We start from the raw sequence: 22,317 nt of genomic DNA on the forward strand, positions 1-22,317 counted from the left end.
TAGCTCTCTCTAGAGACAGGCCAGCTGTCGCCCGAAACTCGTAAGACCAACTGGTGGCACCGCGAAGCGCTCCCGTCAAGGGAGGGGTCCGCTGTTTGCGACGAAATTGGTCGACTGCTAGCTGACTGACTGACTGACTGATTGGCGGTACACCCCACTTATGCAAATATTCCAGAAATAAACCCAGCACACCTCGAGTATTGCGCGCGCGAATGGAATGCCCTCCTGCCTGCGACGACGGCGACGACGCAAGACCCCCACCGTCGTGCTGCGCGCCAAGCAAAAGGTTTTCGTCGCCGTCGTCGTCATCGTGAACGGGCTCTCTCCCTTCCGGTTTATGGCCATGGCCAGCTAGCTAAATATCAAGGCGCTCTTGCGAGAGCGCGAGAACTGGAAGGGTTTCGAGTCGAGAATGTATCGGAACCTAGGCCGAGAGGAGGGAACGGGGACAACCAACACTCGTGCACGGCGCAGCACTCGAGAATGGTAGTTGCTCGAGAACAGCAACAATATATTGGCATGTGTGGTGGTTGTGGTGTGAAGTTGAAGGAGTTATCGGGTTTCACGTGGCCGATGGAGGCCCGGTCGGTCATCAGCCGCTCGCGCCTCATATACCCCCTTTCGACCACGACGATGACGTTCTGAAGTAACATTCCTACGACCATATCTTAGAACACAACGCGTCGTGTGCCTTACATCACCACACTCGTGCGAGTGTGTGTGCAATTGTAGAATGGTTAGAATTGGAATTGAAATCGGAGAGTTCTCTCCGTGGAGTGGAGTGGAAAAAACATTAGCAAGCGCGCAATCATAGGCATGCATGCAGCAAACGCACTTTGCATACATAATAGGCGGCCTCCATATTTTTTTTATACAGCCCTTCCTCCCAAACTCACACACATATTCAATACTTTCTTTGGCCAAAAAGTGTGTTCTTAGAATGAAGAAGACATTCCGTAGACGCACGCACGCACTCAAGCGCGCTTCACGGCGCAGCACGCTGGTTTGAAGGCCACCGTAACTGCAATAGATCGCTTAAAAGTTATGCAAAACATAACGCGACAGTAGAGGGGGGTACGAGGAGGAGAAGGACAAAGTGGTACGTCTTTAATGCGAGCCAAACCACGAAGGTACACACACACAGACACACACAGCTCATTTGTCCGGGAGCCACGGTAAATTAGAATCATACACCGTTACCGGTTGCGCACCGTGACAGTAGCGCATGGCGGCGGCGGCGGCGGCATACAGGTCTGCGACCGAAAACGGTAGCACCACCACCACCACCAGCAGCAGCAGGCAACCTTTTACGGATAATTATGCATCCATGTACGCCGGGGCGCGCATGAGAATAGACAAATGAGTCCATGCGGTGCGCGCGCTCGCGTTGGTGCGTCCATTTGTCGCTTGGAAACTGCACACCAAACGACTCTCCTTCTTCTTTGGTCATCAACAATCAGGCCGCACACACACACACACACACACAGGCCGTACCGGTACCGTATCATTTGAATTCCCTTACCCGCGTGGACATTAGAACGATTAGAGAACACACACGCGAGGTGGTGGTTCGTTGCCATTCCGGGGGAGGGGATGGAGGGATGTTATGCCATTCCGGGGGAGGAGATGGAGGGATGTTATGCCATTCTCCGGTGCACCGCCCTTGGTGCGCCGCGCTTATGTTGTTTTGCGAACGAAAAATGTCATCAACAAAACATGACGCGTTGCAACAAGCAACAGGCCCCCCCCCCCCCTTCCTCCCTTTTGGGGACGCTGGGTCGAAAGGCCAACTGCGGCAATTGCAGCAGGAATGTCTTGCCTCTATAAATAAGCGAGCAGAAAACCAACAAAAGGTCTGATTGCGCTGAGCTGGGAGGGTAGTTGTTGCTTGTTGGTGTTGTTGCCGGTTGCAAGATACGTTGCATCGAAAACAAACATATACCAAGATTCCAGCATGGCCAGTCGGCCGGCCATCAATATGAGCCCACACCGTGGTCTACTGTGAGCGATCGCGTGAATGGCCTAAATGAGTTGGTTTGGTAAAGAGGATCATAATTAACGCGCCGGCAGCACTCACAAGGGGGCTGGTGTGTGGTGGGTCACATTTCATCATCCGACGGATTTATCATCCGCTCAAGCCCGCGAAAACCATCGATTGCATGATCATGTGCTCGGGGAGGAGGAGCAGAACACACATTCCTACGACGGCGACGACGCAGGCGTTCGCTCGCTCGCTCACCGAAATGATTCCATTGTTTCACGCACAACATAAATCCACCCAAGCCCCATTGAGTGGTGCTGATGATCGTGTTTCAAACACACAACGCAGCGCAGCGCACACAATGGATGTGTGTGTGTGTGTGTGTATGTGTGCGCGCCTGTAGTAAAGTTGTCGAATTGTATCACGTTGGGGTGTTGGGACAACAACACGCGGTGGATTGGAATGCCAAACCCTCCCAGGGTACCCTTGGCCCCCTTTGCCGGCCGGTTCGCTAATAAATCCTTCCGTCTTCCCTTTGGCCACAACATGATGAAGCTGCGCGCCTGCGTCTCGCGGCAAGCACAGGTGCAGCGCACCACCATCACCCATTCAGAGCACAGCTTCTATCTAGCGAACCGCTTTGAGATCGATGATCCAGCCAGTCAGTGGCGCGCGCGCGCCTGCAACAGACACCATATGGAGACAATGGTCAGTAGCGCGAGCGCGCGTGTGATGGAAAAGCCATGTTTTCCCAAAATTAAATCTCTTTTACCGAACTCCCTAACTAGCGTACCACCCCTGCTGCTGGGAGGTCAGCCAGGGGCGTTGCGCGACCAATTAGCGTTACATGAACCCAGACGGTTGGTTGGTGCGCGCTTGCCGTTCCGTCTGCGATGGATTTTCCAGCCCCCCAAAACCAATTGGCCGTTTCGTTTTTCACTAATTTTCCTTCACGCGCCCACCACGGGGGAGTACGACGGGGTGTGCACACACTTGTTAGCAGCATGCAAGTGAGTGGAACGTTCGCTCGTGGTTGGTGGTGTATGTGTGCAGACGTAACCCATCTCCTTCTACTTTTGCTTGCACCACTTTGGGCCCCAGACAAAGGGGCCGCGCGAGGTCACCGATGTGGGGTTTCGTCAGACCATGTAGCTTCCACATGCCCATGGTTGTCGCTGGCTGGGCCCAGTATCCGTCGAAGTACACTCGTCTAGTCTCGTTGCACAATGCGCTAGTGCTGGTAGTCTGCTGGCAGCTGCAATCATCTTCGCGTTCCGAGGAAGCGTACCATTTTCGTTGACAATTGTCATGCGAGAGCTGCAGTGTCATTTGCCTCGTTGTTGGTTGACTGACTGCTCTGGCGAAGGGAAGCGTTTCTTTCAAGAAATGCATTCGAACGCGACCGTAGGCCCTAACGAATGCACTGCACCCATGAATCCCCTGTCCTCACAGGACAATTAACTAAGAACGCGTTGAGATGGGTTATGCATTTCTTGGTACAATCGTGGTTTGTTTTGCATAATATTGTGCTTGTGAAAAACAGTCCAGTAACCAAGCGAATGGGTGGCAGCTTCATTAGTAGCGAAGCAGTACGCTCAAACGGACCTCTCATTAGTTCAGTTCAGAAAGCATCTTCCGTTGATTGAAGGACAGACAGACGTGGCCCAAAAACAAAAACGACAAGCATATAACATACCACAACCATATTCACGCTTCAATCGCGCCAGTGAGTTATGCTTCCGAAAGAATTGTTTTCTGTTGTTTCTAGCATACGAATCTAGGCCAACAACAGCCGCAACCGCCTCTCAACTCCCCCAACGAGCGAGGAATTTCACTCCGCCACCAGCCATTGCCTAGCGCCGTGTCCTGCCTGGTCCCCTTAGCGCAAACGCGCCTCTGTTTTCACTCTTTTCGACACCGATAAGCCTCGCCGCGATGACGATGATGGCACACATTTCGTGTCCGTCCGGACCGATAGGAAGGAGACGCGAGCTACGATGGCAACGGCGTCATTGATGCTGCTACGATTATCAACTATCAAACCAACATATAATCAGGCCAGCATATACACACACACGCTTACACACGCTCATATGCAACGGGGTGGCCAGAGTGCTCGAATAGACAGACACGCAGCAGCAGCACTAGCAGCAGCATAACAACCGGGCCTCCCCTCTTTTGCCTTAATTGTCCATAAAATGGTGGCTCGGCGGATGCATTAGGTGCGCCGGCGAGACAGAAAGCTCCGGCCGTACACCAGTGGCCGACCAATTATGTTGCTTTCGTGCCGCGGAGTCAAGCACATAAACCGGGACGCGAAATCTCACGGAGCAGACTCACTTCATCTCTCCTCCTCCTCCCATCATGGTGTGCGCATCTTCGAGTGACCTACAGCTCCAGCGGTTCGGTTGACATGCTCCCAAGCATGCTGCTGCTGCTGCTGCTGACCCATCAGATATGCTGACACATGACATCTTCGGAACTTCCTTCGCCGCCGCGTGCATTGTTGTACCAGACGAGAGAGTGCAACTTTATGACATGATGGAGTGCCCACTCCGTGTCTGTGTGCTTGGGCCCTCCCCCGTCCTTCCTTCTTTCGTTGCACTCTTTATCACCGTCCGAAGGCAGATTTCGCTTGTCACTTTCTCCGCTGCTAGGAGAGCCGCTCCGTGAGCTGGAATCTCGAGAGTAGTGCTCGCCCGGATCCGTACCATCGACCTCAAATGGGTGGCGTGGTGCCCAGCGGAAGACGAAGGCGATGACATTGCCTATGACGGCCTTTTATCGCGGCGAGGGCAACCGTTGCTGCAAGAACCAACCACCACATAGTGTGCTAGGCCTAGGCCAGGGGACGGGCTGGGTGTGCGATATAAATGATTGGAATGCTGCTGCTGGCGCTACTGCGTACGTTCAAACAGCACGCTGCTCAGTGGGTTGATGGTGAATGACGATGATGACGGAACCGCTTCGACGGCAAAGTTCGTCTGAATGGTGTTTCCGGGGTGACGGAGATGATTGCAACCGCCTTCCGGCACGAATGTCGGAGTCGTAGACACTTCCGAAACATGTGACGTCGTCATCGTCGTCGTGGTCGTCGTTTCCGTGCTTCGCAAATCATCTTCAACGCGAACTCTGCGTGACACGTTTGTGACGAGTATTCCAATCCGTTCCACCGGGATTCGACACTAAAAAGAAGAGTTCTATTAACATCAATTCTGCGTTTAACCAAACGAAACGGCCAGCCTCCGATCTATCTCGGATTGATGAAGACGTTCGTCTCGAGCACCGCTAGGACCACACGCATTAGGTCAATCTGATGGCGCTTAATCTCCATTTATCGGAACACACACACAGACGAGAGCGTGCGCTAGAAGACGCTAGCCAAAAGCGCCAAGCACACACCATTCTGTGGTTGACCACATTCTGCCAATTCAATGATGACGAATTACCAGCCAAGCAGTCGCTCTGGGAAGGAACGCATTTATCGTCGTTACGGTAGTTGACAGCGCGGGCGCCTTCACTCTGGTTTGTCCCCAAGAGCCTCGCCATGCGTTAGCGTGTACTGTAATGACCTCGATTTTCATGTTGCTGACCACCAACCAACCGGACACACTACTATCGTGCACATAAATCTCCTTCATCTTTTCGAGGTGTGCCAAGTTCCTTTACATTATAAACCAATAGACGACGATGGCGACGACGACGACGGAGACGGTGGCGTCGTCGAGACGGCATTGTGTGCGTTCTTTTGAGCACGTCTTTGCTGGTGACAGTATCCGTTACGCAGGGAGAACACCCAACAGCACTTTAGTGCGCTTTGAGGACAGGGATCGATCACCTTGAAGCTGGGCGGCGGCCCCGCCTGACACCGAAGGGCCTCCGTCGCTTAAGCTCACAGATCAATTGACTTTGACGGATGATGATTGCGATGTGGTGCGCTGGTGGTGGGCTTTATGCTCCACATTCCCCCCAGGGCCTTACATCTTTATTAAGAACCGTCCTCTCGTCGATCCACAGGAGGACAGTTCCATCGCGACGTGAAAGTAGTGCGGCTGCAGCTGAACGCAAAACATTCGATTCGAGGGGGCATTATTTGTTAATTTACTAAATGGAATTCCTTCACCCACTATTGACCCTTTTTTGGAGAACCAACCAAACATTTTAGACACGCTTCGAAATTCAATAACTCATCGTTCAATAAATGAGAACCAAGGGAACAGCAGACCAGGCAGAGTTCCATGCAGCTTCCACAATCCATCGCCCCGAAAAGCCTACGAAAAATGGAAAGCAATTGCTAGGGGATGGCGGGGCAATAGGTACATATTGTATCAACTAACATCCCTACATAATCAGGCGTTACATTAGCCCCAGAATAGGTTCCCAGCTTCTCGCTTCTCCGCCCGCAGAATGGGAGAGTCGATTTTCGTCTATGAAATCGGTAATGCCCTAAAGACTTTTACTCTTCTTCTCGGCTACCGAACCATGACCGAAGCGCTCATCACAACGAGCCAGCTACAGATGCCGGTGCGTCGAACAATAAAACATGGCTGCCCAATCTTTGGCCGCCAGTTGAGCGGCCTTTGTTACACAATATTGGCCACATTTTCGGTAGCCACCGCCGCGCGGATTCTTATTATCATCAACCACCATTCGATGCGCCACTTCCGGGACAATAGTGTGGCCGCGCTCCGCGCTACCAACCAAGGCCCCCTGACTGAAGCATTATGCGTCGTTATGAACCCTCGGCGGATTGTTACGCGGCGAGGAGAGCGACGCGTGGTTGCGAAAATGGATCATCTTTTGGCTGGACCTCAACAACCCCAACAACGCACCTTCGCTCTCTCGCAACAACCGGGCCGACCAAAGTCAGAGGCGAATGTTTCGCGCTATGGATACAGTAATTACAACACATCATAACTCACCTCTTCCTGGGGGTGGTTGGCGATGCGGAACGGATTTCGAGGACCATCGAACACCACCCCCAAGACACAAGTCACCTGTGGCCAGGTGAGCAGCAAAAAAAACAGATTATTATTCGTTGTCCGGCAGCAGCGATGGCGAATGAAGCCATTTCTAGGCAACCAACAAGTCAAGTCAGCCAATCGGCCATGCAATCGTCGAATTAAGGCATGCTGATGATGTTGATGATGATGATGATCACCCTCATCATCTACTTCTTGTGCGGACTTTTAAATTGGTTCGCGCGTTTCGCGCACACGGCCAAGACGTTGTTAGGCCTAAGGTGGACGGAGTGCGTATGCGTGTGTGTAACCGTTAACCATGGACATTGATGGTCCCCCCCCCCCCCCCCCCACGTGTGTGTAGCTTTTTAATTAAAAAGAACAAGCTTCGAACCGAGCGCAAGCTCCATATATTGGAAGTGATCGGCGGCATTCCATGGCACGCGACACCCCAAAAAACACATCTGCCTCGCACGTTTACTCATCTGTCGCCAGTCTGGCCAACCCGCCAGGCCAGCCAGTGGTGTGGTCAGCATGCGCGCACGCTCGTATTTGGTAATTTTGCTACATAAAATGACCCGATAAATGGTCGTGTTGGAATTGGGAGCTGATGCTGATTCCGGTGTGCCCCTCATCAAAATGCCTCCCACAGACGCCGGAGTGTGGAGTTTGGCGACACCTTCGGTGGAATGCCGTCATCGTTGGCGGCGTCGTCGTCGGTGTCGGGGTGATGATGTGATTCCTCACCCCCTGCAGTGCGGCAGGTGGAATTCCTGTGAACGGTTGCTATGCTACGTCACCGAATGTTGTTTGCGCAAAATCACGCCGGCATTGATCGGTTGCGCCTCACGATGATGATGACCTCACGACGCAATCATTCGCCATGTAGAAAGAGAGAGAGGCATGGAGGGAGGGAGTGCGCCCCACAACCAGCCACCCCCAAACGAAGAGGAGCCTCAGCAGCAACACGCTTGTTGTGACGCAGGTTGTGAAACATGCCGACACACCGGTTTGAGGGTCACACAGCAATGGTGCTAGGGCCGTCGTGTCTATGAAACCCAATCCATCGGATAATAACTATGATCGTCTCCGGCCACACCACAACGACTGCTAATAGCGAATGATGAAGGTGTTGCAGCAGCAGCAGCAGCAGCAAGCAGTGAGCAGTGAGCACGTGCCCGGTGAGCGACATTGAAATGAGCTGTTACTCCGGTGGTCGAAGGGTACTTACATTCACAACATCCGAAGAATCCGAGGCAAGCCGTTGCTTTACCGGAACGCAGAACAGAGCCAGATTGATCGGCTGGCCTTACTGCCGGCGGGCGGGTTTACGGCTTGGCACAGGTACGCGTCCGATCGCTGCACCGATCGTGTCGCTGCGAGCTAAGCGTTAGGTTGGGCCTCCGCCTTCCTGGCACTTACTTCTTCTTCCAAAAACACCTTCACAATGCGTATGAAAAATGTGGAAAAAGCACGCACTTCACTCACTTCACTATTTTTGCATTCACTAGCAACGCATCGACCGAAAACACACTACGTTGTTTGCTTCGATCGACGGAATGGATTTGCAAAATTATTCTTCCAGAAACCACTGCACTAGCCAAAGTCGTAGAAATCGCGGGGCGGGTGTGGAAATCTCGTTGCAGCTGACCTCCTCCTGTGGGTAGGCCTGCGCTGCGGGTTGATAAGCCGATTAGCAGGCCTGCCGTGGATAGCACATCTAACCTCAGACGACCCACTTCCAGGGAACCGCGACCAACTCTATCACTCGGTGGCCCGCACTTCCTTCGCACTCCCGGGTGGGGGATAATCCAATTTGCCGTCAGGAGTCCTCGAGAGGAGTTTGCTCCGAATCACCACTCACGTGTTTCACAACTCAGCGTACCAGCTAGGGACCGGGGAGAAGAAAAATAAATTAAAAACAATAGAACAAAACCACACACACACACACACACACAACACAAAAAAACACACGCATTTTTGCGGCGCGGGTCAGTGAGGATCACAATCCGGTTACGGGGCCGTTCGGTTGCTTCTCTTCTCGGTTTTTTTTTTTGCTTTCCGCGTGCTCTCTTCTTTCACCTTTCACTGGCGTACGGGGAGGGACGAAATACAACAAAAAAAAAAACGGGGACATTCCAGCACACCGATCCGCCATGCTCATCCGCCAGGAAACCAGCTTTGTACGATCGGCCGCGGAGGCTCTCGGTGGCGACGACGCCGCGTTTCCCGCCGTCCCCATTCGGAAGCTGGGAAGACGCCGCGATAGACGCGGCCAATCGGTCACACTTTCGATTAGCCGGAATCTCACAAAACCGATAGCTGGGATGATCACGAGACAAAACGACGAGCAAAAAGTCGAACCCGGAAACGCAACAAGTATGCCATCGAGCTGGCCGGGGGGGAGCACACGCGGCGTCGACGCACAAATTGCACAAAAAAACGGCAACCGGCAGCGTTTGCTTTGGGCACGTTTTTTCTCTGATTATTCTCGTTTCCAGATGTTTTAAAAACATTTCCTCACAAGCCGTTAAGCCACAAGCGAAGCACAAGCAGAAAATAAAATCACGATCGACCGATCGCTAAGCCGTTTTTCGGGCAGCGAATTTCTCAAACACGGTTTACACTTACTTTAAAAGCATATTACACCAAACAACAGCTGCACAATCGTAATCGCACTTTAAACAATAGAAAAAACTCCGAAAACAAAATGAGTGACAGCGACGCGTCCGTTCCGTTCGACTCGTGAATTAAAAATAAAAAAAAAGTACATTTGAAATTTACCCTAGAGTTGACGCTCCGTGTAGCACCGCCTTTCGATTTTTGACATTTTCACACGGCGCGGCGTGCTTATACCGTTTAGCTCAATCATCAAAAATGTACCAAATCGATTTAGAAATGTTCGTTGCATTCTGAATGAAATGTTGAATTAGGATAATTAAAGTTTAAATTTTTGTGCTTTGAATGCTTTTCGAATAATGCAAGGCAAAGTTGTTTTTATCCTGAAATCGACCACGAATCGCTTATGCGAGATATCGACGCGTGGTCATAAACAGCCTAGCAGGTTTGCTTGTTTCGTGTAGTCAAATAAACATTTTCTTGCGTGGTTTAAATTGTTAAGGCCCTGCTACACGGAGCGTAAACTCTAACGTTAAGGTAAAAATTAATGCCAAAAAGTTTACGCTTGCCGTTAACGTGCTGTCAAACGATTATAGGTCCATGGAGCGTGAAACCTAACGTAAAAACTAGGGAGGGCTGGCAATATGTTCTTTTGGTGGTTTACATCGATAATGAGTGATGATTGCTAGTGTGTTCAATCCGTTTCTTCCACAAAACGATCTTAATTTCCACAACCTGGCCACGTAAAAATATCGAAGCGTAAACGTTTTGGCATTAATTTGTAAATTTACGCGCAAATTTACGCTCCGTGTAGCAGGGCCTAATACCAAGGTTGTGACATTTTGTGAGGGCGCCATTCATGGTGCAGTATTAAAAACATCGAACACTTGTCGCCTGCGTTTTGAACGTGGATTTTTATTGTTATAAAACACATAGGGAGTGCTCTGGGTGCATTGTGTTTAGTTTATGACCAAAAAATATGTAAAATTTGTATTTTTTTTCAATCCCTTGCAGTGCTGCCAGTTGTGGTGTGTTTGGTGAAACTAGCTAACTTTAGGCGTCGCATATTTCAAAAATTAACGGTCACGAAAAGAACACCATTGCAAACCACCGTTTCCCGGTCGAGCGCTTATCGCCTTGATCATGATAAAAGCGTGTCCTGGAACTAGGAAATTATTCAAAAATGCTGAATGAACGGTCCCGTATCCGAATTGACAGCTGGACGCGCTCTCACAGGCTCGCTGCTACGGCGCATGACCGTGAGATCGCTTTTCCTTTTTCTATAATGCATTTTCACCATTTTCCAGCGAGTCAGACCTTTGGCAGCGGCTGTACAAACCAGGACCAAAATCAGCTGCCGCTGTATCGCCTTCACGAAATTACTAATTTATCTTGTCAGCCGTCAGCTTATCGCATTCTGCATCTCATCTGCAACTCAAATCTTGTGAAACAAAAGTATACTCGTAGGTGAAGTGGGAGGAAAGAATTGTCCTTTTTGCTATTCTCAAGCGCAGTACTGCATGCCAGATTAAGAAGTGTAAGCCTGAGTGGCATTTTGTGAAAACGTTCAGTCAATTTCCTTCCAGTACTACGTCCTTTGAAACCAAGGCGGATTTAAGCATACTCGTTAGTGCCTCATCCCCAAGAAAACGAGCTTCTTCTGTGTGAAACGTTGTGCTCCCCCTGAAGAGGTGACTGCTCCATGCTGGTGCGGATGCTGATGATGTCAATGTTCGCCAGACTGTAACGAGCAACTTCATCACCGTTATCTCTACCGAGCAAATATCCGAATCTTAACGTCCAACCGGTGCCAAGGATTATATAACAGCTGCCGTTCAGTAATAATTGCATCCAGCCACATCCCTTTGGTCGAGAAGTCGTCGGGGTCAAAGGCTACGTAATGTGGCGCTATCCTGTCTGCTGAAGGTGGAGCCGCAGAAAACCATGTGAACGGTTGCTGCGTGGAGAGTTCCAGCCGAGCTCGCCCACACTCCGCCCGTCCATGGCTCGCAAAGTTTCCTTCAAGGTGGTGTTTGCCACAGGTAATGCTATTAAATATGCACAAACAACGATCGATTGACTACTAAAACTTTTGCCCATCACCGCAAACGTGGCAGACGAGGATTCCGAGTATCCGGCCAGTGAGCTGAACAGCCACAGCCCGACGGTCCACGGATGGCGTTCGAACGCGGACAGCGTCGTTAATCCGAAGGAAATCGTCCTCCGCTTCCTCCACCCGGCTCGTATCGTCCGGATACAGGTGCTGGCCCACCAGTACTACATCCGTGAGTATTTCCTTCCTTCCCCGAGTGCACCCCCTCGCCCGTAGGAACCATGCGCGGGGTTTATGGATGTGTGAGCGTGGGTTCTGTTGATTTTCCGGCTTTTCCCGGAAAAAAAACCGCAACGTGCGGCGAAAGAGAAAGCGAGCGCCCGGGAAAGAGTGAATTGTGGAGAGCATGAAACATGCAGCACGTGGCACGTGGCTCGTTTTATAGTGTTTATATCCGGTGGCAAGTCGGTGTGAGTGTGTGTTGATAGTACGGCGTTTTTACCGGTCATTTCCGGTTGCTTTTGGCCGTTGGCCAGCTTTTCGATTTGAACTAAATTTTTCTTCGGTGCCGTTTATCGATAAACTTGGTGCGTCAATTTAGGATGATGTGGCAACATCCTCCCCCCAACAGGCAGCTGATCAATATTCTTTTCTTTTCGTCTATTCGTTACAGTGAATATGCAAATAATCGATCGTCCTTCCGACGTAACTATGAGCATGATTTTTTTTCCTTTGCTTTACTTCGAATCCATTGAGTGTTTCTTGATAGCAAAACTAGCAAATGATAGTTTTAGTCACGTTCCGTTCTAGAAATACCGTGGCGTATAGTAAATACATGTTCTAGAAATAGTTCGAGATCTAGAGACCCTCTCTTTTGCTGAATTTTTCCGCATTGAAAACATCGGCCATCGTAAAAAAAATCCGTCCAAATTTGTATAGTGATCGTTCTCTGTGTGTTTGTCTTCTTTCGTAGCGGAACGCATCGAGCTATGGATACACTATTCCAGCAAAAGTGCTCCAAGCACTCCGTCCAGCCAGAGCTTCGAGTATATGGGATTCGTAGCGCTTTCCGACAATGCCAGCACAAACTTCACCTCCCGCGAGCTGCAAAGTGTAGCCGTTACACCAAGGATCGGTTCACATCTGAAGCTACGGCTAGGACCGGCCCATCCAAATCAGTTCAACAAGGACACCCAGGTGGCACTGCTGGCCATCAACATACTGGGCGAGGAGTTGTCGAGCGAGGAGCTCGCTTCGTTACAAAGCAATGCGACGGGCTTGCTGACCGCGGTGCCGGCCAACATTGACATCCTGAACAGTAGCCTCGCGTCGGCCTGCGATGATCTCTCCTACTCCATGTACGTCGAGGAGAGCATCTGCGATGTGGTGCGCAAGATGGAGATCCTTAAGATTCAGGCCGTACAAGGTAGGCATTCTCACTTGAGCTTCTCCAGGCGAAGGCATCAAAAATTAATTCTACCTTCTTCTTTTATTGTCTTCCAGATGAACGCTTCGAGTACGCGCGTAAGCTGAAGCTCTGCATGGGAGCACTCCGGACCGCGGGCGAACGTTTGGGCCGGTATGCGCTCGCCAAGCGGCAGGCGGTGCAGGCCGAGGACTTTACCACCGCACGGTTGCGCAAGGAGCAGATCGAAATGTATCGTAAGGCCGTGTTCGATCAGCTGCGCGTTGAGCTGCTGCTGCAGAGCGACAAGAGCATCACGAGTAATGATTCCTGTTCGGAGCTGTACGCTTCTAAACCGACGTTGCCTTCACCGCCCAGCTTGCAGGATGTGGCCAGTGCGCTGTCCAGCGATGTTAAACTTCCGCACGCCCACCACCTGCACACTCAAGCCAACGTGCAGGAGAGCTCCACGAAACCGCAGACAGTGAGCGATGCAACCGACTCATCCGCCAGCACGGCGACGGCGACGACCACGGCATCGGCTTCCAGTGCGAGCAGCAGTACGGTGAAGCCGGAAGGAAGGAACTCTCAGGCGAGTTTGGGGCGTCCGGAGGATGGAGTACAGAATTCGCCACTGCTAAGCCACAAAGGGCGCAGCCCGATGCGTTCGCCCACGAACACTGGTTCCTTGCGGAGACGTAACCGAAGCACACCCCGCAACAGCTACGAGGATTACGATGAGCGTGCGATTCCAACACTAGGGTAAGTTGGTCCTGTCCGGCCCTATTCCATTGGAAACTTTCTCTCAAAGTTTTTGCTATTTTGCAGGACCCACTCGAATGACTTTCTGCGCGAGTGCCAGGGTACGGCCATGATCGAGCAGGATGGTGGTAAAATCCGCTGCAAGCTGAACGATCGCGAACGGCGGCAGGCAGCGCTGCCGATACTGATCTTCGGCATGGAGCTGGTCGAGCTGATCTACTCGCGACAGTTTACCGATCGCGAGGAAGGGCTGATACGATTGCGGGGCATTCTGAAGCAGGAGATTGAACCGGAACCTCAGCTGCAGGCAGCGCAGGCGGGCCCGAATAAGATATGTCGCGGTGCGACTCTGCTGCTCCATCGCGGTGTACGCGATGCCGTGTTTTCTACCTTCAGCCAGGCCACGGAAACGGTGCGAAGTCTCTTCATGGAGTTCGTTCCCAATCGGTAAGACCGTCTGCAGGGCCTCCGGAATGCACCCTGATCTAACACCCGCTTTTCCGCCATTCACTGACAGTGTTATCGGAAGTGAGGTGGCCCGATCGGTGGATCGGTTGCTACCGGAGCTGCTCTCCAAGAGTGGTGACCCGTCGGCCCGCGTCCATACGCTCGCGCAGCATACGATCCTCAGTATTGCGGCCTGTCCGGAGGTACGGGAACAGCATCTGATTGCCCCGGCCCTATCGCGTCCGGTTGGTAATGGTACACATCCGCGATTGGCGCTGAGCCGCATGCAGATGCTCGAGCAGCTAGTCCTAAGCCAAGGCATCTCGAACGACAAACAGAGTGGGCTCGCCTGCCGCACCCTCTCCGAAGCCGGTTGCTCCGGTATACATCATCCCGCGGAATCGGTGCGTAAGGTGGCCGAAAGGGTGTTGCTGCTGGTGTACAAGGTGAATCCACGGTTGGTGCGCAAACAGCTTCCTCCGGATGATGATATTACGAGGCGGAACCTCCTCTACCGGCAGCTGTTTTCCGAGTTCGATAAGATTGATTTGCAGGTCGGTGCAGGGGCTGATGGAGAAGCGCTGCAGCATGATGATGTGTTCACTTAATATGTTGTTACCTTGCCATTGCAGCGCAAAAAGGAAATGTTGGAAAACAAACAGTTCTACGGACCGACCTCGTTTGCCGGCATCTGCTCGCCGCCTATGTCGGGAAGCTCAAAGAGCTCGCCTCCGGTGGAGATCCGGAACAAGAACCAACGCTACGATGGGCGTACGATTGTCAGTTTCTCCGACGGCCAGACCGGTGTGCAGTCTAGTTTCAGTTCCATGAAATTGCAGGATACTCATTCGAGCCCGGTACGCCGGTTGGACGCGACGACGGCCGGTATCATCAAGAGCAAAAGCGGTCACGCCATCGGGCATCATGGCCATTGGACGACGGTTGCCGGTGCCGGACTGGGTGCCGGCTCTAGTGGTGGATGTGATGATACCGCCAGCAACAACCGAGACAGCAATGGGTCCACGTACTACGACAAATTGGATACGGGTACGGGCAACGGTAGACTGCAATGCAATGGAAAGACCGCCACCAGTGTTGCTACTGTTGCTCGCCAGAAGTTGACGCAGCATAAGACCAACATGTATGATAGCACGATTGGCTTTCTGCCCGGCTCGGGCACCGAAAATGGTGCTGGATCTCGCAAGAGCTCCAATTCGGATTCATTCGATGGGATTGAAAGTGAAATGTAAGCGATTGCACGAGGGGCTAGATTAGGTACCACTAGACAGCTTGCAAGTAACGCTTCTCCGTCGTACTCGCTTCCCTATTCCTCCTAGCCGATGCCCGTTTTGTGATTGGATTTGTCACGGTGATCCGTCGCAGCTTGATAAGCACTACTGGAAGGCGTGCCCGGTGCTAACCAAGTGTCCACAGTGTAGCCAAATACTGGAAGTGGCCGCTCTCACCGGACATCTCGTTAGTAAGTATCATGGAGTTAGACTATCAAACTAGCGGTCGCGTAATGAATAGTACTTCCTTGCAGATGAGTGTGAAGCCAAGATGAGCTATTTGACATGTGAAAGGTGCACCGAATCCGTTCACAAGGACCTCTACGAGTGCCATCTTATGGAAGATTTTTGCCGGGGTATGTTAATGTTGCTCAATGGTTGATGCAAACTCACTGATCACACCCGCTTGTTCACAGAACTCACAACCGGAGCTGCACGATGTCCGCTCTGTCATGATGATGTGCTGCTTCCACTGGATGGTGGCTGGAAGAGACACTTGCTTAGCCGTGCCGGATGTCTCGGTAATACCAGGCGTCGAGTGGTCCCACAGTGATGATTGGCAGCCGTTTTGGATAATTCCTCCAACAGTTTTCCCACATTTCGAATCCATTCAAGCACACGCTGTTTTAGGTAGACATTCAATGCAAGCGCTCGATGGTTGGCTTTTTTTTACTTGAAAATCAACTTGGAGTCGTTCAGTGACGCTATAAAAGCAGGACATAACGTAAGATCTGGTGCTGGAAAGGACACGTTCGATTCCAGTTTTTAATCACGAAACACCCGATTGCTTCACATCGCAGTAGGCGCGTGAACCGTGTTTCAAAATAGCACAGGGCTCCACCATTTCCAAACAGCTGCAACTTAGAAGACTTCTCGGAATTGCCAGACTCGTCGACGTCGGTAGTGTGGGCTTTGCGACGGGCTAGAACTGAATATACGATCTAGAGAAAGTGGTTTGCTGCTAGAAGATGCGTTGAGGAACGCCAACGATAACCCCCAGGGCGAGTGATGGCATGGCACGCTACCGCTTTGCCACCTTATGATGCTGATCGGGAACCGATCAAACCCGCTCGCCGTAACCGATGAACTAATCGGCCATTTGCGATCTAACTTTTAATGGGTAGTTTACATTTTGTTGTTTAGATTTTTTAAGCAGAGCAAATCAAACCAAGCCAAGTTCTCTGAGCAGTTCAACTAATCAATCACTCAAACAATCTCGCGCCCGCTCATGCTCTCGCCGAGCGTTAACGGCTCGCGGGGGAGCGAAGTGCGCTGCAGAAGCGGGTAGCAATGTCCATCTCGAAATTATTCGGAATCAAGTAAACTAATTTCCCGTCCTTTCAAAAGCGAAAACCAAATTCTCATCAATAAAGTAACACATTCCAGTGCAATACATCTAGGAGGAGGAGTGTTGTTAGGGATATACAGTTTGGGTTTGGAATCCGAAACGGCGGCCGTTCCTTGTTCCTGCATCCTTTATCTCGTCACTCACGCTGGCGAGATCGCCAGGTCAAGCGACAAGGGGGCGAGAACCCGCAGTGGTCGGAGCGAGAATAAAACGGATGATCGCACGAGCAGATAAGCAGTCGGTGTCGGTTATTAGCAGTGTGACGATCGTTCCGAAGCAACTCTACAAGATTGTGGCGTCGAAGCATCAGTTCCCTTTTTTTCAATGTGGCACTAGAACGATATTTTTTTCAGTTTAACTGTTTGAAAAGCAAAAGAACCATGAACGTGTACAGTGTAAGAGGCATCTGCTTCTTCTTCGCAGTCATTCTATCCGTCTGCGCAGGTCCCGTGCATCGCCGTTCCGCTGAATCCGCCGGCTCGTCTGCGGATTATGATGAAGAGGTTCGACAGGGACTCGTCGCGCTCGAGAAGCTGTACCAAAAAGCGAAAGCCGACCGAACACACGCAGCCTGGGCCTACGCTTCCAACTTGACCGAGCTGAATTTGCAGAAGCAAAACCAAGCGGCCAGCTCCTTCGCCGAAGTAGCACAGGTAACACTCATACCACCCTGGGTCAGCGGGGCCATTTTGTACGCCTCGATCTAAAGCAAATGGCACCCAATTGCAGAAAACTGCTCGCACCGTACGCCAGTATTCGCTCGATCGGTTACAAGATGATGATCTGAAGCGACGCATCAAGAAACTTTCAATGCTCGATGACGCCGCGCTGCCCGATGATAAGTTTAGTGAGCTGCTCGCTGCGATCGCTAACATGGAATCGAATTATGCGAAGGCAAAGATCTGTGCGTACGGCGATGAGAGCAAGTGCGGGCTTACGCTTGATCCCGAGCTGACAGAGATTTTCGCCAATCATCGGGATGCGGCCGAATTGAAGTACTACTGGGTACAATGGCACAACGCAACGGGTGCTCCGACGCGGGCCGACTTTCAGAAGTATGTCGATTTGAAAAACGAAGCGGCTCGATTGAACGGTAAGTTAGTGAGGAAGAATTGGTAACCGGCATTCCTATGGAATTATGTAACGCGTGTTCCCCGATGTGTATGTAACCGATAGGATTCCCATCTGCCGCCGAGACCTGGTTGAAGGAGTACGATGATAGTACGTTCGAGCAGCAGGTCGATGATGTTATCAATCAAATCAGACCCCTGTACGAGCAGCTGCATGCCTACGTGCGGTACAGGTTGCGCCAGAAGTATGGCGATAAAGTCGTTTCACCTACTGGACCCATACCGATGCATTTGCTCGGCAACCTATGGGCTCAAACGTGGGACAATGTTAGTATTTGGGAGCTCGCTTCGTTTCGCGATACTCGTACTGAAATCTATCTCATCTTTTGCGCTAGATTGCTGACTTTACGACTCCCTTCCCGGAAAAGAAGCTGCTCGATGTTACCGATGAAATGGTGCGCCAAGGATACACTGCTCGACGAATGTTCGAAATGGGAGACGATTTCTTCGTCTCGCTCAACATGACGAGGCTACCACAGTAAGAATGGATAGTGTTACGGATGATTAACGGATTAATCAATTGTTCTTAAACCCTTTTATTGTAGATCATTTTGGGAGAAGAGTATCCTCGAGAAACCGACCGATGGGCGGGAGCTGGTTTGTCATGCTAGCGCATGGGAGTTCTTCGCCACCGATGATGTCCGCATTAAGCAGTGCACTCGCGTGAATATGCGCGAGTTTTTCGTGGTGCACCATGAGCTCGGTCACATCCAGTATTACTTGCAGTACCAGCATCAACCCATCGAGTATCGGCGTGGTGCGAACCCTGGCTTCCATGAGGCGGTCGGTGATGTGCTATCACTTTCCGTGTCCACTCCGAAACATTTACGCCGGATTGGTCTGCTGAACGACTACGTGGAGGACGAGCATGTCAAGATCAACCAGTTCTATAGGGCCGGAGTCACGAAGCTAGTTTTCCTTCCGTTCGCGTACACACTAGACAAATACCGTTGGGGTGTTTTCCGTGGAGAGATCAAGCCGGAAGAGTACAACTGCAAGTTCTGGGAGATGCGTTCCAAGTACTCCGGCGTTGAACCACCGGTGGTTCGTTCGGAGGCAGATCTAGATGCTCCAGCCAAGTATCACGTGTCGGCCGATGTGGAGTATCTGCGGTACTTTGTTTCGTACGTCATTCAATTTCAGTTCCACCGTGCAGCATGTGCCTTGGCTGGCGAGTATGTAAAGGGTGATCCCGAAAAAACGCTTAACAATTGCGACATCTACCAGAGTGCTGCTGCCGGCAACAAACTCAAGTACGTAGAGCAACATAACAGCTGCATGTTTCGAGGAGAAGTATTTTATCATGTCGTTTGTCGTCCGTAGGGAGATGCTTTCGTTGGGAGCTTCGAAGCCTTGGCCCGATGCGATGGAAGTTCTGACCGGAGAGCGCAAGATGAGTGCGGATGCCTTTTTGGAATATTTCCAACCGCTCTACGTTTGGCTGCAGGCAGCGAATGAACGAAATGGAGCGCACATTGGCTGGACACCTACCAACAGTAAGTGCTTTTCGCTAGAATCGATGAGCTTGGTGCTTCAATGGATTCTTTTTTTCAATTGCAGAATGTGTATCGAACAACATTGACTTCTTGAAGGGATCAGAGTGACAACTGAAATGAGAAATCATGGACCAAAACTAGACACTCTTTTTGTTTTACTTGTTTTCTGTTATATTTTTTAATTTGTATCTCGTGTGACCAGAAACTAATTAGAATAAAGAGCAAAACATATAAATGATTCGATATGAAACGGATATTACGCAGCATTAAAAAGGAAAGTATTGTAAGCAAAGCATCGAAACTTGCCGAGATAAACCCACTGCAATCTACACAATCCGTGAACCTGTGGAAGAAGATCCCCTTTAAGTAATAGTTCGTTTGGCGACATAAACTGGTTTCCTGGAGACAGTTCGATTTGCGTCATTGCAACCTAACCTTGAACTTGTGGTTAATAGGTTTGGGTTTACTGGTGCATCCTTACGCTTTTCTCTTTGTGCATCATTCCGTATTTAGTTACTGAAAACCATGCAACACTCCAGCATACGTATGTCTATTGCACATTGACATAGCAAATTTAGCGCGTATGATGCGAACGTATTCAATGGGGTGCGAGGTTGGTCTGGTGATCTCGTGACAAAATATCTTTCAGCACATCACAAGTTCAGCGATCATCAATCAGCGGTCCAGCGCGATCTCGCTATAAATACGACCGTATCGACCGTTCACAGACCGCAGTGTACTTCCGACTCTGATCAATCAATCGTATACTCGGAGTGAGCTATCGGTTCCGTTTTCGGTGTTACGCAGTTACCGTCGTGGTAATGGCGAATATTGTTCGGAGGGTGACATTGGTGCTGGTGCTAATTGGCGTACGCAGTATCGGTGCCCTTGCGATACCAACCAGTACGGCTGATGAGGCCGTAAACCAGGCAAGCGAAGTGGCAGCCCGTACCTTCGTCGATGAATTGGAGTCGGATATTCTGCAGCTAAACTACAACACCACGCTGCTATCGTGGGCCTACGAGACAAACATTACCGACGACACGCTCATGATCCGTGACGATGCCGTTGCAGAGCAATCCAGGTTTTTAAAGGTACTGATATTTTATGCAAGCTTTCGTCGGATTTCCGTGACAGAAATGATTAAACTGTTTAAACCAAAAATGCAAATTGCTCCCCTGGGGGTTCATTTGGTAGCTCGTTTCGATACATCTACCTTCTCCTGAAGTGTTAAGTGCGGGATTGAGCCATTTTCGTTCGTTTTTACTTCACTTTCGTTGAACCCGTTTTTCCCGTTTCGGTGACGGTGTCTCGCCCCAGGTTGCTGTTATGGTCCATGATGTTCCAAACGCCGGTAACCGGTATTGAAGAGCACTTATGATTTCTTCCTTTCGCCCAACACCCTGTGGTCGTGTTCTTGGCATCAGCTGTATGCAACAAATCGCTGTGTACTGTGTTTCCTTTTATGATGCTAATCCTTTGATCAGATTTGGATGTTGGCCCTGACTTTGGATTTATTTTTAAAAAAGAAAGTTGGTTTCAAGTTGGTTTTACTTTAATTGGTAAAAGATGAAGGTTTCGTTTTCCTCTCTAACCTTTTACTAACTTGGTGAAATGTATGTTCATGAAATAATATTTGGTTTACAGAGATTTGGAGCTGCGAGTAAATGGAAAAGATGGCTGTGTTTAAAGCCGATAATTAAAAACCGTAGGTGTACTAGTTCGAACGAAACTCTTCGTGACAGTACTTAAAACAAAAATATAATTATACAACCGCACAATTCGCAACTTCCTAACGCCAATCGAACTTTCATTGGAGACACTTCATCGATTCACCATCCGGATCGAACTCGTCTTACCCATCATCAAGAGAGCGTTGCCCTTGCTGAGCTGAAGCATTACTGCAAACACAAATTAAGCCGATCAAGTTGTCCGATCCGCGAGATCATGCGAGTCCCGGTTCTGCTTCTTAATTCCCGGTTCCCGGTCTTCTCCTCCTTACTACCACAACACGCGCTACACGACCAGCATACTCATCGCGCCCGTCCAGTGGGGGGCTATAAGAAAGCTTTCGCCGGTTACGGACAGTTCAGTTGTCGCCGGAACGTAACCCGAACCGGACCGTACGCGATCACGGTGATCGTGCAGAATGGCGTTAGTGGAATGTAGCAGAACTAATTGGGTGCTAGCGCTGCTGGTGCTAGTGGTGGCAACCGTCCGTGCTAGCGACCCCGAGCTAGAACGCAGCGAATTGGACGCCCAGCGCTATCTGGCCGAGCTCGAGACGGAGATTCTGACTCGCAACAACAACGCCACCGAGCTTTCATGGGCTTACGAGTCCAACATTAGCGAGGAAACGCTGAAGCAGCGGAACGATGCCGCCTCGCGTAATGCCAACTTTTTCAAGGTGCGATAGTGTGCTTTCGATCATCGATCGTGTTGTTTACGTTGTGTGTTTGTGTGTGTCTGGTGGGATTTTTGTGGTTTGTAGAAAATCGCGGAGGGTGGTAGTAGGTTGTATGCAGGTCATTAGCGAGCTGGCATGCTCTTGGTAGCCATGAGTCAAGCACAACCCTTGCGACCATCCGCTACCATAGCGCTACTGTTGTGTTGAGAGGGTGTTGTGCGAGGAGGGGGGCTGATTGGTCACCACGTTCTCCCTCGTTCGGTGACATTGTTTGTGTTTGATTATGTTTTGCGTTTTTACCGGTTAGAGCTGGTTATTGCCTAACCAGCTATCGTCGCCAGCTGAAAGCCACAAAACACAATCCAACCGACCAGTAAACGACAAGTCATTTCACGGGGACACGCCACATTCGCATCACT

The 22,317-nt window shown here is 50.7% G+C and overlaps 3 protein-coding genes across 5 annotated transcripts in view; 2 read left to right on the forward strand and 1 right to left on the reverse strand.

Moving 5' to 3' along the window:
- LOC125959116 (signal-induced proliferation-associated 1-like protein 1) overlaps window positions 1–9,678 on the reverse strand; it is a 72,288-nt gene extending 62,610 nt beyond the window's left edge. For both annotated transcript variants that reach the window (XM_049691908.1, XM_049691907.1), the window contains exons 1-2: window positions 9,574–9,678; window positions 8,174–8,830 (exon numbers count right to left, since the gene is read on the reverse strand). The gene's annotated coding sequence lies outside the window, so the exon portion shown is untranslated. The remainder of the gene's footprint in view (window positions 1–8,173; window positions 8,831–9,573) is intronic.
- Window positions 9,679–10,901: 1,223 nt separating this feature from the next.
- Window positions 10,902–16,874, forward strand: LOC125959120 (centrosomal protein of 104 kDa). 2 transcript variants are annotated; one of them, XM_049691917.1, is made up of 11 exons: window positions 10,902–11,603; window positions 11,679–11,846; window positions 12,588–13,040; window positions 13,118–13,781; window positions 13,848–14,228; window positions 14,299–14,782; window positions 14,861–15,007; window positions 15,068–15,474; window positions 15,566–15,708; window positions 15,772–15,873; window positions 15,934–16,874. In XM_049691917.1, exons 1-11 carry the CDS (start codon window positions 11,564–11,566, stop codon window positions 16,068–16,070), a joined length of 3,126 nt encoding a protein of 1,041 aa, XP_049547874.1. In that variant the 5' UTR covers window positions 10,902–11,563; the 3' UTR covers window positions 16,071–16,874. The 2 variants fall into 2 exon arrangements, with proteins under 2 accessions (XP_049547874.1, XP_049547873.1); XM_049691916.1 differs by having other exon boundaries at window positions 14,861–15,474.
- A 241-nt stretch (window positions 16,875–17,115) lies between these two features.
- LOC125959537 (angiotensin-converting enzyme-like) overlaps window positions 17,116–22,317 on the forward strand; it is an 8,442-nt gene continuing 3,240 nt past the window's right edge. Inside the window, exons 1-8 of the mRNA XM_049692362.1 lie at window positions 17,116–17,518; window positions 17,595–17,958; window positions 18,042–18,262; window positions 18,331–18,473; window positions 18,541–19,248; window positions 19,319–19,491; window positions 19,556–19,595; window positions 21,640–21,898. Of these exons, the coding sequence (XP_049548319.1) occupies window positions 17,246–17,518; window positions 17,595–17,958; window positions 18,042–18,262; window positions 18,331–18,473; window positions 18,541–19,248; window positions 19,319–19,491; window positions 19,556–19,595; window positions 21,640–21,898 (2,181 nt within the window). The 5' untranslated portion in view covers window positions 17,116–17,245. The remainder of the gene's footprint in view (window positions 17,519–17,594; window positions 17,959–18,041; window positions 18,263–18,330; window positions 18,474–18,540; window positions 19,249–19,318; window positions 19,492–19,555; window positions 19,596–21,639; window positions 21,899–22,317) is intronic.

This window comes from Anopheles darlingi, chromosome 2 (assembly GCF_943734745.1).
Source record: "Anopheles darlingi chromosome 2, idAnoDarlMG_H_01, whole genome shotgun sequence".
NCBI lineage: Eukaryota > Metazoa > Arthropoda > Insecta > Diptera > Culicidae > Anopheles > Anopheles darlingi.